This window comes from Muscardinus avellanarius (genome assembly GCF_963383645.1).
Source record: "Muscardinus avellanarius genome assembly, chromosome: 18".
Taxonomy (NCBI): Eukaryota; Metazoa; Chordata; class Mammalia; order Rodentia; family Gliridae; genus Muscardinus; species Muscardinus avellanarius.
Genome location: NC_137804.1, coordinates 22838292 through 22862338, shown reverse-complemented (window position 1 = coordinate 22862338; position 24047 = coordinate 22838292). Strand labels below are relative to the sequence as shown.

Genomic DNA, 24047 nt, shown 5'->3' with positions numbered 1-24047 from the left:
TCGTGTAATTGGGGAGTAAACACAAGCATTAAACATTAATACATGTGGTTAAATTAAATCAAGGTAATTCCATAAGAGATGTTGTAACAGTATGTAATTATTTTAAGTGGATGGTGATGATAAAGAGAACTATCAGATACGAATGCCATATTTTCTCTTTCTGTGTCTATTACACTGCCCCGCTGTGAGTGTCTCTGTGGCCAGGGCCACACCTGCTCCCCACCTCCTGCCACCTTTCCCTTCTCACACGTGCACACGTCAAAGTTAAAAGACAGCGGATTTGTATGCACAACAGTGGTACTTTCATTAGTTACCAAAAATTGTCAGTGTAGGAAAGACATAGTCCTAAGAATTGGATCCTAAGCCTAATATAATCATACTCAGCAACAGACTGGCTAAAAGAACCAGGAAAGAATAATTTAAAATGAAGATAAATAGGTCATCAATAAACATTAGTTGAAGATGTACCTGTGAAAACAATTTCATATGGACCATTGAAGAGAAAATGTCCATACCTGAAGGCTACTAGGAAATCTCATTCAATGACAGGTTGAGTCGCCCTTATGTGAAATACTTGGAAAATGGAAGGTTACTTGTACCTACCTCAAACAATGAGCCACTTTGTTTTTATATGTGTTTTTGCCCATTCTATTTTTCATAGCATTTCTCTCATGTCTACTTTTGCCAGGCCATAAAGCTACCAATTTACAAGAGCCCCACTTATTTGCAGTGTTGCTTTCTATACTTTGTTACTACTGGTCCATTTGCGGTCTTAAAACACTGAGTAGAAAACTCCAAAAACAAGCAAGTCGTAAGTCTTAAATCGTGTGCCATTATGATGAATGTGGAGCATGCTCACGCTCTCCGCTTCGTCCTGCCAGGGACACCTGTGCTGAACATGCTGTGCGCCATTAGTCACTTAGTAGCTGTCTTCGGTATCAACCAACCATCTTGGGATCATGATGCTGTGATCAAGCAATACTTATTTAACAATGACTCCCAAAGCAGAAGAGCAATGATGCTGGCAATTGGGACACACCAAAAAAGCTACAAAGTGCTTCCTTGACAGGAAAAAGTGAGAGTTCTCATCTTAATAGGAGAAGGAAAAATATCATATCCTGAGGTTGATCTACAGCAAGAATGAATCTTTTATCTGTGAATTTCTGAGGAAGAAAAATGAAATTCATGTTAGTTTTGCTATGATACCTCAAACTGATAAAGTTACAGTCACAGTATGTGAGAAGTGCTTAATTAAATACAATAAATTGCAGGATTTAGTACTAACTTCAGTGTCAGGCCAGAAGTTTCTAAAACGCAAGGAGAAACTGTACTGAATCTTTTGCAGGGGGCATTAGGAAGCATAAACTAAAGAGCTAAAAGGGAAATACTGTACATTAGCTCTTAGGAATCTGAAATCTGTATCCTTTGACATTTGCTTAGGTTGTCTTTTAAAAATACAGACTAGACTTTACAACCAAGCCTAATTCAGCTTTATACATTTTGATCTTTCTCAATTAAAATAAAGAAGGGGCTGAGAAATACAAAGTGGAGACAGATAGAAACAGTAGGGCTCTCTTGGGACTAGTTAAATACACTTTAATGAACTGCCCTTTGAGTAGTTTTAGCATTTCTTCCTATTTCTAAGTTCCTGAATTTATTCTAGCTCATTGAAGCTATTGGAACTTGTACTTTCAAATAACTGATGTGATAACACAAATCCAGAGGAAGAGTGGATGTAAGGGGATTTTCATAATATTGGGAGTTTTGGTGGAAGAGAGTGTTGGAAGACACACTAAATCACTTGCACTATCTAGAGAAATTAAAGGTATTAAGACAGAAATGGAATATCCACTTTGTTTGCCCAGTAGGCTATATCACCAGTGGGAATGGCAGCTCTAATACTGAATTTCAAAAACATTACTCTCAGCCAGGTGTGGTGACATACACATATAATCCCAGTACTTAGGTGTCTAAGACAGGAGGATCACAGGTTCAAGGCCAGCCTCAGCAACTTAGCAAAGCCCTCAGCAACTTAGCAAGCCAATATTTTAAAATAAAAAGGGCTGAATGCTTCTGGTCAGTACCCAGCACCAAAGAAAACAAAACAAAAACTGTTCTTCTGAATCAGAGAAAGGAAGGTTGAACATTTCCTCATATTTTGTTGTCCATATTAAATTGTTTATAAGAATGTCCTGTGTTAAGCATTAGACTTCTTCACTGCTAAAATCTTAAACTACTTGAACATTTACCTATTTCAGTAGAAACCAAAACCAGTCATGAGTTAATAAAAAGGTCTTTTGGTATTTTATATTTGCTATTCTGTTATCAATAGACCGAATAAATCAGATATCCCTAAATGGCTGCCAGAAAAGGACATCTTTAAATAAACCAAAGTGATGTTCCCATAAAGCTGTTATATGAAATGTCACTATAAAACTGAAAATTAGCACCAAAAGGAAATTCTCATTTTTCTACAAAATCTTTTAAAATCCTTTGGTTAGAAATGACACCTATGAGCTGGGCATGGTGGCACATGTCTATAATCCCAGTACTTGGGAGGTTGAGACAGGAGAATCAGAGGTTCAAGAACAGCCTCAGTAAGTAGTGAGGCTCTTACAACCTAGTTAGACCTAACCTAGTAAGGACTTGGGAATGTGGCTCAGAGGTAGAAAACCCCTGGGTTAAATCACCAGTAAAACACAAAGGAAGGAAGGAAGGAAGGAAGGAAGGAAGGAAGGAAGGAAGGAAGGAAGGAAGGAAGGAAGGAGGGAGGGAAGAAGGGAAGAAAGACAAAAGGGAAGGGAAAGGAAAGAAAAGGAGAAAAGAAATGACACAGGGATTTAGGGCAGAAAAATGGGGTTCTTTCTCTCGTGCCCACCAGGAGGAACAGGAGAAACAAGGATGGGAACAGGGCTACAATGCCAAACAGACCATGGGGCTTTACTTATCTATTCTACCTTCTTCCACATCTCCCATCTGGACAAATGGCCTCTGTTCATCCTCTATAGAATACAAAGGAGAGAATTAGACTGAGCTTGGCCCTGTGGTAAGGAGGGGGGCACGCAAACAGGAGAATAGCAGTACCCTTGGAAACTATAAACTTCCTACTGCAGACTGAACAAAATCCAAATAAGGAGTCTCAAGGGCTAATTAGCTGATGTGTGCATGTATGCCTCTACTATCTTGTACTCTATTAAGATGTATGACACCTTAATGTATAACATTTTATAATGCACCAATAAAAATTAAAAAAAACACAAAAAAGGAATCTCAGTCTTCTAAGGTAGTAGAGCTGTCTTCAGGAGATGTTTAAGACCTAGAAGCACATTTCATAAAAATCCTGGAATGAGAGCCAGGAGTACTCTACTATATCTCCTTTGGTTTCTAATGGATTAAGAGATTTGCACCAGTCAGTTGAATTAAATTTCCTAATCTGAGCAAGGTAGAATGGAATACAATCTTTGAAAACTCTTTGAGAACACGTAAAACAAACTGAACTACTTTTACATCTGTCCCAGAACACTGCATCTATAACCATGAGATTAAACGTATGCCCATATATTCATTCAGATGACACTAGGATATCGCTTACATTTCAAACTTTCTGTCATTTGCAGGCAATTTTTTCCATAGCTCCTATGTTGACTTTCTTAATATTTCTCAGTCCCAATTACCTGATTAGCAAATAGTTTACAACAATTTTGTGTAATATAAAGATTTACATTTTCAACTTCCATTTTCCAGTTTTTAGGAGCCAAGACAAGAGGAACACAGGTTCAAGACCAGCCTCAGTAATTTAATGAGACTTTAAGCAATTTAGAAAGACCTTGTTTAAAAAAAAAAAAAAAGGACTGGGGGTTGTAGCTTGGAGGCAGAATGTCCCTGGGTTTAATACACAGTGCTACAAAAAAAAAAAAAATCTATGGTATTTTTTTTAACACTTTAATACTGTCAAAATAGCAGGACATACAAAGTAACACTGTCACCACAAGAAATAAAGCTATGTAAACACCCATATCATGGAAGTCACATTAGCCACCTGAGGGCATAACTTTCTCACTGAGTTCAACCAAGTCTATCCATTCTAATACTGCAAAAGAAACCAAAAGGACACATCGCTAGACTGCTTTGTCCATACTGTCCACCTCCCTGGACACCGCTGCTCAGAATGCTTCATTACAAAATTTCCTCCCAAGTTTTACCCACCACCCCATCTTACAAATTGAGTCACACTATTGGGTCTTCCCCAGGCTTTTGAAAGTGCTTCCATTATGAAACCAGTCACTGTCTATGTTAATGGCTTCTGTATTTACTTCCAGGGCTAGATCATGAGTGCCCCAAGGACAGGCCCGTGTTTTTTTCCTCTTTAGGGCTTGGAGGTTTAGCACACGGGTTTGTCTGTTCTGGTAGACAATGATATGCAGAATGATTGAAGATATGTTAGCTTTCTTAACCCAAAAAAAGCAACACAATTTTGTAAAACAAATGTTGCACTTATGAAGCTCTCTGTTACAAAAAAAGGATTATTAATCATTGCCACTTTTTCTAAAGACAAGAAAATCTGATGTATATCCGATATTTAATATCAACTTATAAAATATTTTGAAAATTTCTCAACTGAAATCATATCTTTTAGTCTGAGAAATAGTTCATGAAATTAAAAAATCAGAAAATATTACATAGAGCTAACTAAAAGTAGACCAATAAGCAAATAATAACAAAGCTTTCTGTAATTTTTTAAAAGTTATTTAACTTCCCACTTCTGAACTCAATTTTATGCCTTATTTTCTCAAATTATAGCTATAATAAAACATTTTAGTATTATTGACCAACTCATTAACTGGTTTTGTGTATTTCTCCATCATACCTAGGAATCAGGGCATGCTAGTATCTTACAAATCATGACCCTGGGGTAACAAAAAGTCTCAACTGGGAACAGCAGGGAAGTACGCCTGGGAGGGGCTCTGGTCCCACTGGCGCAGGGGTGCTGACCCTCATGTTTTGAACGGATGTGAGTCTTTCCAAAGATAAACATTTATACAGCCATGGATGATGATGTCAGGCTTGCAGCTGACAACATAAACACACATGGAAAATTCTTCCCCTTAAAGCCTGACTATAGAGAATAAAGGGCATAGAGGAGTTTCTGAAGGACAGGGACTCCGACTGTAACGGTATACCATCAGGGCTCAAGCCAGTACAGCCATTTAATGCTGTAAATGTAAACAATTCAGTTAATGTTTAAAAATAGAAAGTAACATTTCAGAACTTAAAGTGATTAATAATTAGTTCAGAGAAATTATACATTATAGAAGCACTGATGTTGATCAGTTTTACCATCATAAGAGTAATAACATTACTTATAAAACATATACTTGTCAATCAAATGTGATTTTTTTTTTCTCCTTTTAAAGGTAGCCTCATTATTGAGATAAGGACAAAGGATAATATTCTAATTTTGGATTCTGGAAATGAAAAGGTAACATATTTTGTGCTCTCTAAAACATGAAATAAGAAAATATGACAATGAGATTATGAGGTTAAACATAAGAACAGACTACATAAAAATCCCTCCTATAAAACTATAGGTAGCTGTAGGTAAATCTAGTTCTCACAATATACAGTTATTGCCACTTTAAAACCATAAGGTCAAATCTATAAAGGTCAAAGATAACTGGATTACAGAATTATAGTAAATATACACAATGGCATTCTATTCAGCAATAAAGAAATTAAATTACATTATTTGCAAGAAAATGGAAAGACCTGGAGAACATTATGTTAAGTGAAATTAGCCAATCACAGAGAGTGAAGGGTCATATGTTGTCTTTGATATGTGCAGGATAGGGAGTAATTGGGAAACAAAACTATAAAAACTTTTAGAAACTTTGGTGACATTTCAAAAGTCAACGCTGTCATATGAAATAGTTTATTAAGGCATAAAGGAAATTGGAAAAGGACAGGAAAGGTGGAGAAACTCAAACTTGTTACCAAATATGAGTTGGGTGCGTAGACAGGTGTAATTCACATTTCATAGGTATGCTCCCTGTGATGCTGTGATAAAGCTGCTAAGCATTTAATTTACAGATGAGATAATTAGGAGCCAGAAAAGTTAAATATCTTGCCTAAGAGCTCACACAACCAGCAAGTGTGTGACCTGAAGGTGTAAACCTTTGTCTGTCTTATTTATATCTGTGTACTTTTTCTATCAATTCTCTAAATCATATATTTATTCTTAACAATTTATAGAGTTTTTGTCATATAACTATATGGATTCAAAACAAAAGTAACACAACAAAGTCAGAAAAGCAATATTCTGAGGATGAGGAAAGAATCATAAATCTAGGTCTTCCTTCTTCCTCCTCTACTTCCTAAGCTATAAATGCATGGAATAATAATAAAATAGCAAGGCCTTGGGAACATAAGACTGGATGATATGGTAGAGGATGGAGAATTCAGGTCTCTTTAGTATATCCTCCAGAAAATAAATAGATTTTTAATGAGTGTCTATGTCTGTGTGTGTGTGTGTGTGTGCGCACGCACGCGCGCGCGCGCGCGCGCACGGCACATGTGTGCATGCATGCCCACACTGGAGATTAAACCCAAAGACTCATACATGCCAGGAAGTCTATATTCTTAAAAATAACAAGCTTGGCCTACAAAATGAAAGATTACCAGCTATCCTTCTAAAAAAATAAATAACCCAATCAAAACATGGGCAACTGAATTTCACAAAAGAGGAGATACAAATGGCCAATAGAGAAATTAAAAAGTGTTCAACATCATTAGGAATCAGGGAGATGCAAATCAAAACTACCTGAGATTCCTCCTATCTCCAATCAGAATGGCAATCATAAAGAAGTCAAATAACAATAAATTTTGGCGAGGCTGTGGGGAAATAGGGATTTTTTTGCATTGTTGGTTGGACTGCTAACTAGTCCAGCCATTATAGAGATCAGTGTGGAGAGTCCTTAGAAAACTGGGAATAGATCCACCATACGATCTGGCCATACCACTACTGGGTATCTTTCCAAAGAGGTTGAAACCAGAGAACAACAGTAATACAGGCATACCCATGTTCATAGCAGCACAATTCACAATAGTCAAACTATGGAAACAATTTAGGTGTCCATCAACTGATAAATGGATTACAGAATTATAGAATATACGCACAATGGAATTCTATTCAGCAATAAAGAAAAATAAAAGGTAGTTTACTCAAAATAAATGATCTCAGGTTATTCATTACAAGTAAATAAAGTACATCAAAAACTTTGCAATAAAACTTAAGGCCTAGTTTTTAAAACTTAATGATTAAAGGAAAGTTCAAAGAAATGTATTTTGCCTTGCTTAGGAAGATTCAACTTTTAGGTGCAAAAGGCTAAATCTAATTTTAACTTTTTTTTTTTTTTTTTTTTTTTTTTGCGGGTCTGGGGATGGAACCCAGGGGTATTTGACCTCCAAGCCACACCCCCTGCCCTATTTTTATTCTTTATTTTGAAACCAGGTCTCACTAAGTTGCAGAGGGCCTCACTAAGTAGCTGAAGCTGTCCGCGAACCGCAATCCTACGGTTTCAGCCTTCCAAATGCTGGGATTACATGCATGCGCCACCATGCCCGGGTAATTTTAACTTTCTAAAAGCTTTGTACAAGTTGGGCGCTTGGGAGGTGGAGACAGGAGGATGGCGCTGGTTCGAAGCCAGCCCCGCTGGCTTAAGAGACCCTGTTTCCAAAAAATAAAAAAGTATAAAATAGGTCTGGGAGTGTAGCCCGGAGGTAGAAGGGCTTCCAGAAACCCCAGTACAAAAAAAAAAAAAAAAAAAAAAAAAGCTTTGTACTGACTGAAAAAGCCTCTGATTGGGTAAGCCATAAAACATATCATCTTGAGAAAAAAAAAAAGAAACTTTAGAAGCTCTAATCAATATAAAAAAGTGAAATATCACTAGTTTCAGGTAAGTACTTTTTGTTGGTCTTCCTTAAAGGAGACAAAATAAAATGCACAAAGAGAAAAAGTTCTCCTTATTTCAGCAAATGAGACGGAATATAAAATAAATATTTCTTTGGAGGTAAAAATAGCACAAAACTCTACATATTACTCTTTAAAAATAATGTGAGCTTTAAGTCACCTCACTCTTCCACTTGTAGGATTTATTAACTAAAAAGACACAAAGAAGTAATTCTGCAATCTTCTTGGCATCCATGTACCTTTTGTTTTATAATTCGACAGCACAGTTCCTAACTAAATGTTTTTTTCTTTCTTTTTATTTTTTTTTCGGGGTGAGGTCCTGGGCATTGAACCCAGAGACATTCTGCCTTCAAGCTACACCCTCAGTTCAATTTTATTTCTTATTTGGAAACAGGGTTTCACTAGGTTGCTGAGAACCTCTCAAAGTTGCCATGGCTGGCTTTGAACTTGTGATCCTACTTTCTCAGCCTCCCAAGTCCTGAGTTTGCAAGCATGTGCCATCATGCCCAGCTCTCAACTAAATGTTTATAATCTTCTATTTGAAGGCTATGACTTGTAACTGAACATGGTTCTATTTTATGTGTTTCTTGAAGTCATCATGGCATTTACAAATTATTACTTGAAAATTATCCAATTGTCAAAATCAGGAAGATAGCACATTTTTCCGAACAGCACAGCTTGAAAAAATACACTCATATATGGTGCCACAAGAAATAAAATGGCAAAAAATTAAACTGGATGACTTCCTACTGTATATATAAGGAACTAGAAAATGAGAGTTAAATATAATGCACAAATATATTTTTTAATGCTACAATGATTTATATTCTATCCTATGCCATTTATACAATGCCAATGTGATGTGTGAAAATTAAGCAATATTTTGAGTCTCTAAGAGAATGCCAAATAACTGGTCTGAGTTTTTCCTAACTAAATTGAGTAGTAAGCCAAATTTGCCATGGATTTCTGGCTACATAAACATAAATAAGGTAAAAATGAAGTTATTGCCTACCTTGGGAATTATGATATGATACTTTAAAAATTTAGAGGGGAAAAGCAAAAGCAATACATAAATTTTCTGTGAACTTTTATAGAAAGTCATAATTTTATCAAAAATGCTTAGAAACAGTAATAAAAGGAAAGTTTTTAAATGTTCACCTTCAATTTACTTCATAGGTCACTGTTATATCATCTAATAAGATAATTAAAAACATGCAAGCAGCTGGTACTACAGCTAAACAGATTAATGTAATAGTCTGTAGTCATATGTGCTGGCAAGGGGCTTGCCTCTTTTGGCGAGGAGAAGGTCAGCTGCCCTTGGGAGGAGGAGGGGGTGGTAGAGAATGAATATTCCATCTATGTATCCCGGTGCTGGAGTCACTGAGACATCTCTGCAAACTGATAAGAATGCTATTTCGTTTCTTACACATCCAGCAAGGTTTGCTCAGTTTTAATGGTTAAGAAAGAAACAAAGAAAGCTCATAATTTAACAGACAACATTAACACTGGTCTTTACAAAGCATAAGACATATTTCACAAAAACATCAATGTCTTCTCAATTCTGATAAATATTCCATTTTAATATGTCATCTGCAAATTAGTTGGGAGCTGAATAGTACAATTTTAACCAAAACTCTGAAACATTATTGGCTCTATTCAACTCAGATATCAAATATAATATAATATTCATACTAGGGCAGTAGGAGCTAAATACAGTGGTACGCTTCCTATATGAATCAATGAAGCCAAACCTCATGAAATACTTATCTACCGTCAATCCTTCTCAGCTATAAGAAATATGTTCAGGAGCATCAGACACATAAAGCTAAGCTAGGGCCTATTGATTTTAAATTTTAAAACTTAATTGTTAGAGTTTCAGATTCTCCAGCTCTGAATTTATTAGGAAAACATCTTCCACTCTAGGTGCACAAGTATGTTATACAAGACAAGTATGTTATCTAAGACAGATTTTCCAGCCTAAGCTCCCTCTCTAACATGTAATAGTTATTTTCCTGTAAATTATCCCGCTTTTCTCCTTCCTTTTGGTGTCTCTACATCAGAACACTGTAATGACTTCTACAATATTAAAAGGTTAATGATGATGATGATGATGGTGTCGAATGGAACATAAAATCCACTAACATTTATTCAGCATTTATCTCCTGATGTTATCCAAACTTCTCGTGCCAACTGTACTCTACTATCCTAACATAAAAGGTGAGGAAATAGAGGCTAAGACTTATTCACATTCTTCAAAATACTGGAATCAGGATTTTAACCAACACACTTATGTTCAGAGACTATTTCTGTGTGTGGTGTGTGTATGTAGGGGGGAGAGGGGATACTAGGGATTGAACCCAGGATCATTTTACCTCTGAGCTACACTCCCAGCCCTATTTTTACATTATTTTTTTTTAAACAAGGTCCCACTAGATTGCGATACTCTCCTTATGTTGCTGAGGCTGGCCTCAAACCTGGTGATTCTCCCTATCTCAGCTTTCCAAGTACTGGGGTTACCTATGTCCAGCTCTGAAACTATTTTGACAAGAACACAAAACAAAACACAACAACACTGAGACTAGGATCTCTCCAAACTGGACAACTTAATACTATAGTAATAGAAGTAATGAAAAGAATATAAATCTAGTGCCAGGTGTGGTGGCATACGATTGTAATCCCAGCATTTGGGAGGCTGAGACCGGAGGATCGCGGTTCATGGACAGCCTCAGCTACTTAGTGAGGTCCTCTGCAACTTACTGAGAACCTGTTTCAAAATAAAGAATAAAAATAGGGCAGGGGGTGTACCTCGGAGGTAGAATGCCCCTGGGTTCCATCCCCAGACCCGAAAAAGAAAAAATAATATAAATCTAATTGACTAATTCAAGACTAAAGTTAACGAAACTTCAGTATATGCTAAGAAGAGGTACAGTGTGCAATGCTGAGCACTGAGACGACCCTCCTGGCCTCAATGGGGTGAGCACGGAACGCTGACACCTTGGGCTTACACAGAGCTTTTCACAAGGCTCCACTTTACACATTAACTCAGTTTTTAAAGCAGCTGTGGAAAGGAGGCAGGCTAGAAATTGTATTGCCCATTTGACAGATGAGAGACTAAAGTGAGTAATATTTATCCTTGGCCCAAGTCTATATAGCTTGAGTGTGCTTAGTACTAAGTTTAAGGCCTGAGTTGCTTATAAAAAAAAAAAAGGTAGGATTTCAGAGCCAGTTTAAGTAATAAAAAGCATGTTTGAGGGCTAGAAGATGTACAGCTTTCTGATAACCTATTTCTAGTTAGTTTAAAAGAGCTATAATAACATCAGAATAATAATTTTCATTTTCAAAAGTAAATTTTACTGATAATTCTGTTACCATTTTAATGCAATTCTGAAACAATTTCTAGGTTTTGTCAGTTAACCCTACTATGAAAATATACCCTAGAGCTGTGCTTCTATGAATTCTACATTTAACCCAAGTGTCAAATTCACAAGTAAGCTAATTATATTATAAGAGCTATTGCCTACTGAGTAGAAAAATATTCATTTCACACCTTAAATACTATAATACTATTTAATAGCAGCAGTAGCCTGTCGACTATTAAAAGCACACTTTTACACGCTGTACTACCTGTGCTTTTATCTTGACTTTTTAATTATAATAATACATTAATATCCTAACATTACAACAGTGACAGGCATTGATTAAAATATTTAGTTAATAACATTAGTATTTATTTTGCAAGGTTGCAATGAAGAGTTTCATTTTAAAAATATAATTACCATTCAGTAATACTAAGATACTTCAATCTTCAAACTATTGAAGGACAAAATAAACTATAATATAATGCTGTCTTCTCATTACCACATTTTTACCATGATGTTATGTTCATTATTAACTATAATTAGCTAAACTATAAATGTAATGTTAAATATAAGTTGCCAACAAAATTGTATGCACATATGAAAAATTTTTATTCCACAGAAATATATCGTTTTTAACCCTTTTGTTTTTATTGTATTTATGCTTAATGGTTGCATGACCATTGTAGATTTCACAGATATTATCATATTAGCACTCCTCAGTTACATGCCAAATCATGAATATTTAACTATCTTTTACATTAACATTTTTGGTGGTGGCTGTGGCAAATTCAGATAGGGGATTCCACCTATTATTGCGTATGTCAAATTTCAGGCTTTATGTTATACTTGAGTATTAAAGGAAGGTCTGGGGGAACTGCAACATTTATAAGGTAGGATGAGAACAATGAAAATATAATGCCAACATATGAGCTTCCTGCTGTGATAATACCCTTCTAGAACGCCACGGGAACATAAGCCTTTTCTGGTACTGGTGACACTTAAAAGACCGATTATTTATACAGACCCCAAATGGCATAAAATAAAGATGGCAAGTATTTCAATTATCATCTCATTTTTAGAATTCATAAACAAATTATAAAACCTTTCTTATTTACTAGATTCTTATTAAATGCCTCTAGGATACAAGGATGTCTTCTAAATGCTAAAAACCTGCTTGGATTCTGAAGATGCAAACACAGTTTTGATTAAGGAAATAGAAAATGTATACAAACAAAATAATAAACTACTTAAGTATATGCTCCATATTTGTTTTGAAAAGGAGATAGCTTAGCCAGGCGTGGTGGTGCACACTTGTAATCCCCACACTTGGGAGGCGGAGACAGGAGGATCACGTAGGTTCGAAGCCAGCCGCGCTAGCTTAAAGAGACCCTGTTTCCAAATTAAAATATAAAGATAGGTCTGGGACTGTAGCCCGGAGGTAAAAGGGCTTCCAGGAACCCCAGTACCACCAAAAAAAAAAAAAAAAAAAAAAGAAAGAAAAAAAAGAAAAAGAAAGAAAGAAAGAAAAGGAGATAGCTTAATATTCAAATGGACTTCCACGTGTATACTAGTTCTTACATAGGTTTTGTAGTGGTTTACACATTGCAGAACTCATTAATCAGAAGGACAATGCACTCCAATTAAAGTATTTCTTCACGAATCTACATAACCATCTACAATGCTGAAGTATACATAATATTGAATCTGTACTTTTTTATAGAGAAAAAAAGCAACTGAGTTCTTTTGGTTCAATATGCCTATTTTTAAAAAAATATTAGCAGAAATACTTTAATCTTTCTTTTTACTGGGAACTGTGTTAAGGTACAAAATTCAGAGATATTTACTTAAGTGAAATCCAACTTATGAGAATATTAACAAAAATACAAGATTAAAACAATATTTTCTTCACTAGTATGATTTTTTTAAAAAATTATTGATTGAAATGTAACTATTTGCTAAAGATTACATGCAAGATATTAATAAAATATCCTACTTAATTCAACCAGCACTAATTCAACCAACAATTACATTTTAAGCTTTCATAGGCACTCCTGAGCAGAATGCTTTGTTTTAGCAAGAAACTTAAACAAAAGAAAGCCTTTAATACTGCAACAAAAAGACTGGGAAAACAAAAATGAAAATGAATTATAATCAAGCTTAGTACTACACGTAAATTCATTCCAATTTCTCTACTATAGAATAACAACAGATATCTGCAGTAAGTCCATGCATTCAAGAATTCAGGGTGTCACAGTTTCTTATACTCATTAAGTCCACAGATAATCTACTATCACCATATAATTTACATGTCATATTTTTAAAGCACAGGTAGCAAGATCCTTGTTAGTCTGAGATTACAATCCTATAAAAGTATGTGTCTAATATGTTATCCTGCAAAATTATGTATCCATAGATTTATCACATACCTATATGAACCAAAAGTTCCCTCAGAGTCTAAGGTAGAACTTGTTCTTCTTCCATTTTCATTTGAATCTCCTGGAAAAAGCAATAAAAAACACTGAAATAATGGAGATTATAAAAACGGAACATTTCTATTCAAAAACTACTGTGTGACAGTTCTATACAGTATGATAGTTAATAAAAACAATTATATTCCCTTATGCTTCTCCAAAATTATATTTTTTCTCAGAGCCTTTTAGGAAAAAAAATTCAAATGGATGCCAAAATATAAACCAACACTATCACTGCTAAATGGGATAGAAATATTACCAAATTATTGCTAACAGGAACAAATGAAGTATAGTATAGATAATTCCTTCTTACGAATCACAGACAAAAGCAAAATTTCTAAACCATTTAAGTGTACACTAATGCTCATAAGCAGAGGCACATTTTTTAGTGACCCGGTCACTCATCTTTATCATTTCTATAGCCAAAAATAAGACAGGGCCAAGGCAGACCCAGAGGCTCTTCACCTCTTCTTTCCCCGTCTAGGAGTTTCCTGAGCAGAGAGGTAAAACAGAAAGCATTCCAGTTCAATTCATTATAGGCCTAAATATTTTTCCAAAATTGTTTTAACTGTTATTTTTATGATTTACCTGTTAAAAATTCAGCATTTTAAAATGTAAAAATACCATCAAAAGGTATTTGTGCTTCCTATAACAATACTTTGGAAAAAGCATTTTTTTTCTCTAGAAACTGGCATATTCATAAAATAAAATTTAGAACAAAATTTTGCATATCTGTTTAAAAAACACAGAACAAAAATGAATTTTTAAAATATATAGTTAGCAATGGCCCAATGTGAAATACATAAATCTAATTGAAAAAAGTTTCAATTTAATTTTTAAAAAATAAATGCTACAAAGTATATTTTCATGAAACCACAGTATTAAATATATCATTTGTTCTTCAAAACAGATTTAAAAGACTAAACTCTGGTTACATTTCCATACAACTAAGTTCTGTTAAGGTAACTTCAGGATTAGGTTGTATTCATTTTTATAGTACATCAGGGTTAATAATTCAGTAACATCCCCGGTTTTAATTTGCTCTGTTACCCTACTTTGGAGCATCTGAAGTAGCACTGCAGACCATAACACTGGGTCCTGGGCAAGTCAAAGAGTCACTACAGGACTTTCAGTTTAAAGATGAGCTTATTTTTAATTATTGAGTATTGTATTTACGGTACTATACTTATGTAATTATGCTGCTCTTTAAATGGTTACTGAAAACTGCAGTGTAATTCTAATGACAGCTACCTATTTTCTTACACATTTTATAGTTGACAGATTGGTCAAGAATGTTAGTTGTCTTCAAGATCTTTTCAGTTGTGCTAAATTGTTGAGAAGGATGAGAACTAGCCTGAGCCTGCTTACTGAACTTCTAATTCTACTTTTTTTCTTTGTAAAGTATACTTCCAGGTATTTTTAATCAAAGAAAAAAAACTGAAAGAGATTATAACACTAAAAATTGGTGACAATTTATAGAAGAAAATAATCCAAAATATTTAACTATTTGAAATTAATATAGCTGTGTATCTGCTATTAGTTCTCTAAAAATATGTACATATAATAATTCACTTTCTTCTAAAAATTTAATAGCATTATAATAAAGCAAAAAGATTTAAGGAAATTTAGTCTGTCTTGCTAAATGAAAATTTTATATAACACATGTTATTTAACAGCTTGCAGACATTTCCTGTGAAACATTCCATAACCAGCATAGAATAAGCACTTTATTATACATTTTAAACATGAGTTTTCTTTCCTTTCAAACTAAAGATTATCATTATTTAAATATATAAAATTTCCCCAAAAGAATAATCTTTTAAGCTGATATTTATCAGAACAAATATAAAATCCTTCAAATAAGAAATGCTTGTTTTTTTTAAATAGCCAGGTTTTATCATATTACAAAGGTTTTCTATAGTTTATAACTATTACCAAATAACAGCTACATTAAAGGTAACTTTCAAGGTGTAAAAGATGCTAATAAGGGAAAAAAGCAGTTTTCCTTTTTCAAAAACATACCAAATAAGGCGCACAATCATTTCACTAACAATGCTAGAGAAGATTTCAGAATTTGCTATATGGGAAAAGGCAATAAAGTTTTGAAGAGGAAAAAATGGCTTTGTTCCTTCAATCCTCTAGTTGAAATTAATTATAGCAAATGTTTATGAAAACATCTGTTCCTTACAGTTATAAATTCTTAATTTTAGTATGGACGATTCCAGACTCTTACTTTGGAAGGAAACTGACTATCAAAAGGTTTACAAAAGAACAGACAAAATCTGTGATGCTGGAAAACTGTACACAAAACGTGCTACATCCTGTAGAGATTTTCATTTGTGTGAAACATGTGGAAGCGCTTCAAGTTGGAAATACACAGAAATCAAAGACAAATGGAGAGAAAGGCTCAGCTTTCGTTAGGCTGTGGAATGATAAAGACATCTTTACCACTAGAAAACACCAACTAAGAATCATAAGCAAATGTTACTTTACTACTGAATCTAATTTGGAGGTAAGCATAATAAAGTATTAATTTTATCAAGAACTTAAATAAGTGGAATGACAATAAAGTCATGGGAATGTATATATAGCATTTCCCAAAAAATAACAACAGAGGGTGCAAGAGAGTTTGATATGGCATTTTGAGTTGCTATTCTGATTCCTGAACTAAGTTGTCAGGTAGCTATAACTGCACGGAGAATGCCGAGGCTGTTTTCCAAACATGCGTGCACGCGTGCACACACACATGCGTGCACGCATGCACACACACACGCGTGCACACACACACACGAACGCGCGCGCACGCACACACACACATTTTATTAAAGTAATCTTACAAAAGACCTCTAAATTATCAAACAGCAAAAATGCCTACATGTGTTTTAAGATAATAGATTTTTTTCACTTGCTTGAAAATTAATTTAACTAAGAATAAATTTTGAGAATATAATTGTAATTTTAAATGTAAAACAATACCTAATGTAAATTAATAAGTAAAGTAATCTGGACATATCTATTTGGTTTATGCATTATAAGAATATGCAGACATGCACAATCTATAACATATATATTAGACAAGCTACTATATAGCATTGTATAATACATTCTGTATCTACAGAAACAATTTATGATTATCTATGGCCATTACAGTCTTATATATAAAACACTGATTTCTCATTAACTGGTAAGTAACTTTGTAAAACTGAGTTCATAACATTCATGCTTAAAGTAAGTTGGCTAATTTAAATTATGTTGGTAGTTGCACTGGTTTAAATGAAGATACAAAAAACTAGTATAGTTTCCAATAGTAATTTCTAACATATATGTGTTTAACTTATTAGGCCAATATTATGTATAATTGTGGCTGAAAGTTCAAAGTGTAATAACTGGAATCTGGACTCTTAGCTCTAACTACAGTCATGTTTAGCTATCTGATCTATATATGCATTGCTGAAATCATGCTAAGTGTTTATGAAAGATTTTTGTAGTACTTTTTATGCACAAACATCTGTCTGCTTCATGAAGGAAAACCCAGAGATTTTAAACTAGGTTAGGTTAAAAACATGCAGAATAATAAATAAATAAACACACTTACTCAAATGTGCTTTAGTTTACATCTAAAAACAGAGTGGAGAGTATCACATCACACTAGGTATGAGTTCTGAAAAGTTTTACAAGTAAAATTGTTTTACCTCTGAATTATTAGAGAATTATCACCAAGTGCTCAAACTAAGATGGAAATGCAGCTATGAGTGTAATGAAGATCTGAAAGCTTTTGTGTCTTTTAAAGGAATCATAATATTTACTGAAATTTTTTAATTAAATTTAAAGCCTTTTATAAAGTATATGATTTTGAAAATTTATGAATAAAATATATCCAAAGTTGACACACAGTTAAGGGCAAAGCATATAATAACGCAGCATCATTCATAAACCTAACAATGTACATCATTTCTCAACTAGAGGAACAAAGCCTCCATGCCCTATTTATGCTAAAAATTCAGGAATACCCACTGAATCTAAGAGCCAGCATGCAATTCAGTAAAAAAAATCCATCAATTTTATAATTTTTTTATCTTCTCTACTGTTGTTAATTTGCCTGCATTTTAATAATTTAATGGCCATGTTTGTTTTCTAAATAATACTATCAAGTTATTATATCAGATAATATAAAAGATAGAAAAATAAATACATGGGAACTATTTTAAATAAAAACTTCAAATGGACCATTTTAAGAACATATTTTTATTCCTACTAAGTTGTTAACAAAATTCTTAAACAAACCAAAAAAGCAGAGTGAAACCAGCAAAATAGCAGAGGATAGAATTTCAATTACTCATTTTACCACAGAAACAATAAGAAACAAGCCATAACTGTCAAAAGCAACTTTTCAATACTGGAAAAGAGCCTGACTACTATGGGCCAGTGTGCACCCATACAGTACAGGGCCCATGTGTCAAAGACAGGGAGGCTTTGGGTTTTTGCTTATTTTCTTGTTCTTGATTTTTATAGATCCTGATATTCAAGGGTATCTGACAAAACCCTACATGAATACAAGCTAAGAAACAAAAGACTTCAGTGACTACATGTGACAACAAATAAATATTTGCAAAAAGTTTGGGACATTCAATAAATATAAGTCTTCAATAATATTAAAAACAGTAAGCTCAAAGCTGGGCACCAAGTGGTGGCACACACTTGTAATCCCAGCATTCAGGAGGCTGAGATAGGAGGACTGCGGTTCGTGGAAGGCCTCAGCTACTTAATGAGGCCCTCTGCAACTTAGTGAAACCCGGTTTCAAAATAAAGAATAGGGGCTGGGATGTAGCTCAGTGGCAAAGCACCTGGTTTGCAGGTGTGGTGCTCTGGGATCAATACCCGGTTCCAAAAAGAAAAAAGAAAAAAAAAAAAAACCTTTAAAAAAAGAAGGTAAGAAAAATAAAGAATAAAAAATAAGGCAGGGGGTGTAGCTCAGAGGTAGAATTCCCCTGGGTTCCATCCTCAAACCTGCAAAGCAAAACAAAACAACAACAACAAAAAGCCAGTAAGCTCTAGGAAAGAGAAAAATCTGACCTCAAGAGTTACCAAATTATAATATTAAAAAATATCAACTTTTCAACAACAAAAACAAATACCTTGAAAGGAATACAAAGAAAGGGGAAGCATGGGTAATTTGAATGAACCAAAAACTGACACAATTCATCTCTATGGAAGTCTAGGAATTAAATTTACTAGACAACAATTTGAAAATAACTAGTGTAAGGATGTTCAAAAAGTAAAAAGAAAACATGGACAATGAAAGAACAATAATAAGTAAATAAATACATTGAGGCTAGTAATGAACAGAAATTGTAAGGGAAACAAATTCTGGGACTGAAAAATAAGTCAAATGAAAGCCCTAACAGAAGGGACCAAAATGGGTGTGAGCAGGCTGGGCACATAGTTGACAGGCTTAAAGAAAATTTCAACTATGAGGAAGAGAAACAAACAAACTAAAAAAGCATAAAGTAAATAGAGACTAAGAAACCTGTATGACACCAAAGAGATCAAGTTAGAAATTATGAGAATCCCAGATTGAGAGAAGGAAATAAAGGGATACTATAACCACCATTCACAGAAGTTTTTAAGGCAGAACTTGTGGTCTGATCTCACTGTGTTAACTGGCTGCTGAAAGAAGAAAGGAAGGATGGGTGGATGAACGGATGGAGGGAGGGAGGGAGGGAGGAAGGAAGTAGGAAACAGACTACAGAAAGGAAGGAGGGAATTCTGAGGATCTAGAGTTTTACGAGAAAATGTTCAAAATGATTAGGATATAGTCTAAAATTACTTTGACAGATCAAGAAACCAGATATATATGAGTATTTTTAAGGCACAATTCACAGAAGCCAACCCTGAGATAATCCCAACATAGGGATCAAAAGAGACTTAAAACTTTCCTCCATGAGTTAACAGTATATAATGGTGAAGTGAATACAAAAATAGAATTTCATAAAAAGGAATAAAGGAAGGGGGGAGAGGAGGAAGGGAGGGAAGGAAGGGCAAGTGAAAAATTTAAAACTTCAAAGGATAGTACCTGAAATTTTTTAAAGTATCACATGGAAACAGTAACAAAATGAGGATGACAGAGGAATGAATCAGTGAACCAGATATAAATCAGTAAGAGTTAACCAATCCAAAGAAAAGGGGAAAAGAAGGTCATAAAAAAGAAAATGAATAGAGCTTCAGAAACATGTGGGACAGGACAGACTCGTGGTACATCGTCAAAATACAAAGCTTTCTCAAAACAATGATCAGAATCCATCATATAAATCACCAATGTCATCTACCTATCTTCTCATTGGGTACATTCAAATAAAGTTTCAGAATAAAGAAAAGAGTGTCAACATCACTTAAATAAAAAGAATATAACAGAAAGAGGATAATTTGACTCTAGTATTCACTTACATTTCAGTTCTTAGGTATATTCTATTTTTTCCAATTGTAAAAGCAATACAGATACATTTGAAATGCATATCTTTGAAATATTAAGACAAAAAATTAAAGAGGAAAAAAAGAAAAGAATAAAGAGGATGAAAAATACCCATAATATAATTACATGGGAGAAAAGACTCCCTTTGCCATTTTCTTATAAAATTTAAATCATATAGCATAATTTTTCTATTATTTCATTATATTATGTATGGAAGCATTTGTCCTTTGTTATTTAAATTTTTAAAAATAATTTAATTTAATTTAATTTAATTTTTTGTGGTACTGGGGGTGGAACCCAGGGGCTTTTCTACCCCCGGGCTATACTCCCAAACCTATTTTATATTTTATTTGGAAACAGGGTCTCACTAAGTTGCTGAGAGCCTCAATAAGTAGCTGTGTGATCCTCCTGTCTCAGCCTTCCAAGCACTGGGATTACAAGTGTGTGCCACCATGCCCGGCTACAACACAATTTTAAATAGCTATTTAATAGAGTGATTGGTACATGTCCAAGTTATTGAATCATTCTCCTCTCAGTGGAAATTTTCTTTAAAACATTATCAGCCGGGAGTGGTGGAGCACGCTTGTAATCCCCGTGCTTGGGAGGCTGAGACAGGAGGATCACACAGGTTCAAAGCCAGCCTCAGCTACTTAGTGAGGCTCTCACCAACTTAGTGAGACCCTGTTTCCAAATAACATATTAAAAAAAATAGGTCTGGGAGTACATCCCAGAGGTATAAGGCCCCTGGGTTCTACCCCTAGTACTACAAAAAAAAAAATATATATATATATATATATATATATTCATATTCCAAACAACATTACTGTAAATGCCTCTGTGTATAAATCCTTCAATGGCTACTTAATATGCAGAAAAATTGGCTAATTAAGACATATTAATAAAATTACAAAACTAATATAAATTAATAAAAATTAAAAACATGACAACTGTAGACATTTTTCTTTTCTTTTTTTTTTTTTTTTTTTGGTGGTACTGGGGTTCCTGGAAGCCCTTCTACCTCCGGGCTACACTCCCAGACCTATTTTTACATTTTTATTTGGAAACAGGGTCTCCTAAGCCAGCGCACGCAGCTGGCTTCGAACCTGCGCGATCCTCCTGTCTCTGCCTCCCAAGCGCGGGGATTACAAGCGTGCGCCACCACGCCTGGCGACATTTTTCAAATTCAAATTTGCATAAGAAAAGATAGACAGAATTCTAAAACTGCTAGTATTTTAACATATTTTCTCAAACTTTTTAATGATATACATTATTTATATATTATAACTTAAATAAAATATATGGTTTAATACTACTGTAAAATAAGTTTCAATGGCTATAAAGAATTTTATACAACTGATGATCTTTAGGACATAGAGAAAAATAATTCTGCTCCACATGTAAGAAAATATATTCCTACTAGAATTCACCCTAGAGCATCTGATGTAGAGCAGTCTGTGTGAGAACGCACCTGATGGAAAGTCGGTGCCTAAATGAAAGCATCTCTAGTTTGTGAACCTTTATCAGGTAGCTCAGAACATTGACTGCTGCTCTGCACCTGCCTATCCCTTCTTGGTAGGCATATGGCAGCCCAGCTACAAACAGTATTTCACAGCTTCTTTATGCCTCCATGAACCTGGTGTGCAGGTGCTAAGGGCACCTTCACCAAACATGGTGGCACACACCTGTAGTAACAGTATCTGGAAGGCTGAGACAGTAGGATCTCAGCTAGGAGAGCCTCAGCAAATTAGTGAGACTTTGTTTCAAAATAAAAAAAAAAAGTAAAGCATAGTTGGGGATGTAGCCCACAGGCAGAATGGCCATGCGTTCAATTTCAAGTACCACACATTCATCCAACAACAATTAAGCCCGAAACATCAAAAATCTCTGATGCTTTCAATGGACTACAATAGAGTTCAACAGTAATAGCTCCATTAGGTCAAAAATATTTTGCACATCTTACAGGCTAAGAAAGTTTTTTTTTTATATAATTTTAAGGGGTTCTTTAAAATAATAAGAGAAGCCAGGCGTGGTGGCGCACGCTTGTAATCCCCGCGCTTGGGAGGCGGAGACAGGAGGATCACGCAGGTTCAAAGCCAGCCGTGCTGGCCTAGAGACCCTGTTTCCAAATATAAAAGCATAAAATAGGTCTGGGAGTGTAGCCCTAAGGTAGAAGGGCTTCCAGGAACCCCAGTACCACCAAAATAAATAAATAAATAAATAAATAAATAAATAAATAAATAAAATAATAAGAGAAAAAAAAATGAGAAGGGTCTTTGGTGAAGGATCACTTTTTAAAAAATTCCCAATCTTCCATACACCACTTTTATAAAAGATAATAAAAATGTTCCTATAAAAGTGAAACGAAAGACATTCAAAACATAAGCCCCAATATTTTATTAGTACATTTTTTTAAAACCTTAAAAGTCACCCTGCAATGTAGTTTCTCTTTAGCTTATACACTGGCACAGTTGAGGACCAATAACAAACATTTCCCATCACTGGACTGGACATAGTTGATCATCTCTAGGAAATAGCAGAGGACAGTAATAGAGAAGTCTATCTTTTTCACTTGGTTTGATCATTTCGTGTTTTTGCTTAGAAAGTCCATTTAAGCTCTAAAATTGGGAAAATAAGCAAATTCTATTTTGAATGTGTTCCAGGTTAATAACTGCTATGAGGTTCCAATTGTTACATTTATTACTTTATCTGTAATCAACACCAAAATAAAAAAGTATGAGTCAAGGGGCAACTTCACTCAAACTTTAAAAACCATGAAAAGCTTACACTTAACATTATATCTACTGGTGAATCATCTCAAACAGAGAAAATATAGGAAATATATAATGTCTGCTATCATTAACTTTTACTGGAGCTCAAACCCATGCAACCAAGACAAAGGAGAACAAAGCAGAAAGATTGGAAATAAAGTAAAAGTGTCATTATTAGATGACATAATCCTATAAACCCTTAGAAATACATATACAACTATTATAAATTAGTTCAACAAAATTATAGAAAGTCAACATACAAATATCAATTACATTTCATATACCATCAATAAGCAACTTAAAATAAAAAATCTAGCCAGGTGTGGTGGCACACGCTTGTAATCCCTGCGCTTGGGAGGTGGAGACAGGAGGATCATGCAGGTTCAAAGCCAGCCTCGCTGGCTTAAGAGACCCTGTTTCCAAATAAAATATATATAAAATATATATATGTCTGAGAGTGCAGCCTGGAGGTAGACGGGTTTCCAGGAACCCCAGTACCACAAAAAAAAAAAAAAAAAAACTATTCAAAACAGTAAAAACAAGGTTAACAAAAAAGTATAATTTTGTGCACAAAAAGCTGTGAAACACTGCTAGATATTGGAAAAAATTAATGGTGATCTTAATCCTAAAATATAATATTAAAGATCTGAACACTGGAGAAAAATTATTGAACATATAAATATACCTATGCATGCACATAATGTAACTTGATCAATTTCATTCTCCAGGCCCTCCTCATTCCTCCTCTCCTTCTTCCCCATATCCCGTCACTAGACTCCACCGGTGTCCCAACCAAAACTGCTGTGCTGGCCTAAGGACAGCTAAACAATTCAATGGAACAGAGTTGTCAGGGCTAATTAATGGACAACAAATAGTCTTCCCAATAAATAATGCAGAAACAATTAGATATTCATATGAAAAATAATTGAGACCAACAAATCACATGGTATAAAAATTTAACTCGAAGTAAAGAAAAAGTACTATATATTTTTTGTTTATAATTTTTTATTGGTG

The 24047-nt window shown here is 34.5% G+C and overlaps 1 protein-coding gene across 2 annotated transcripts in view; it reads right to left on the bottom strand.

Annotated features, from left to right (window-relative positions):
* Positions 1–24047, bottom strand: part of TBC1D5 (TBC1 domain family member 5) — a gene marked incomplete at both ends in the record, with an annotated part of 350595 nt that overhangs the window by 272136 nt on the left and 54412 nt on the right. For both annotated transcript variants that reach the window (XM_080715898.1, XM_080715899.1), the window contains one exon: positions 13752–13821. In XM_080715898.1, the coding sequence (XP_080572024.1) occupies positions 13752–13821 (70 nt within the window). The remainder of the gene's footprint in view (positions 1–13751; positions 13822–24047) is intronic.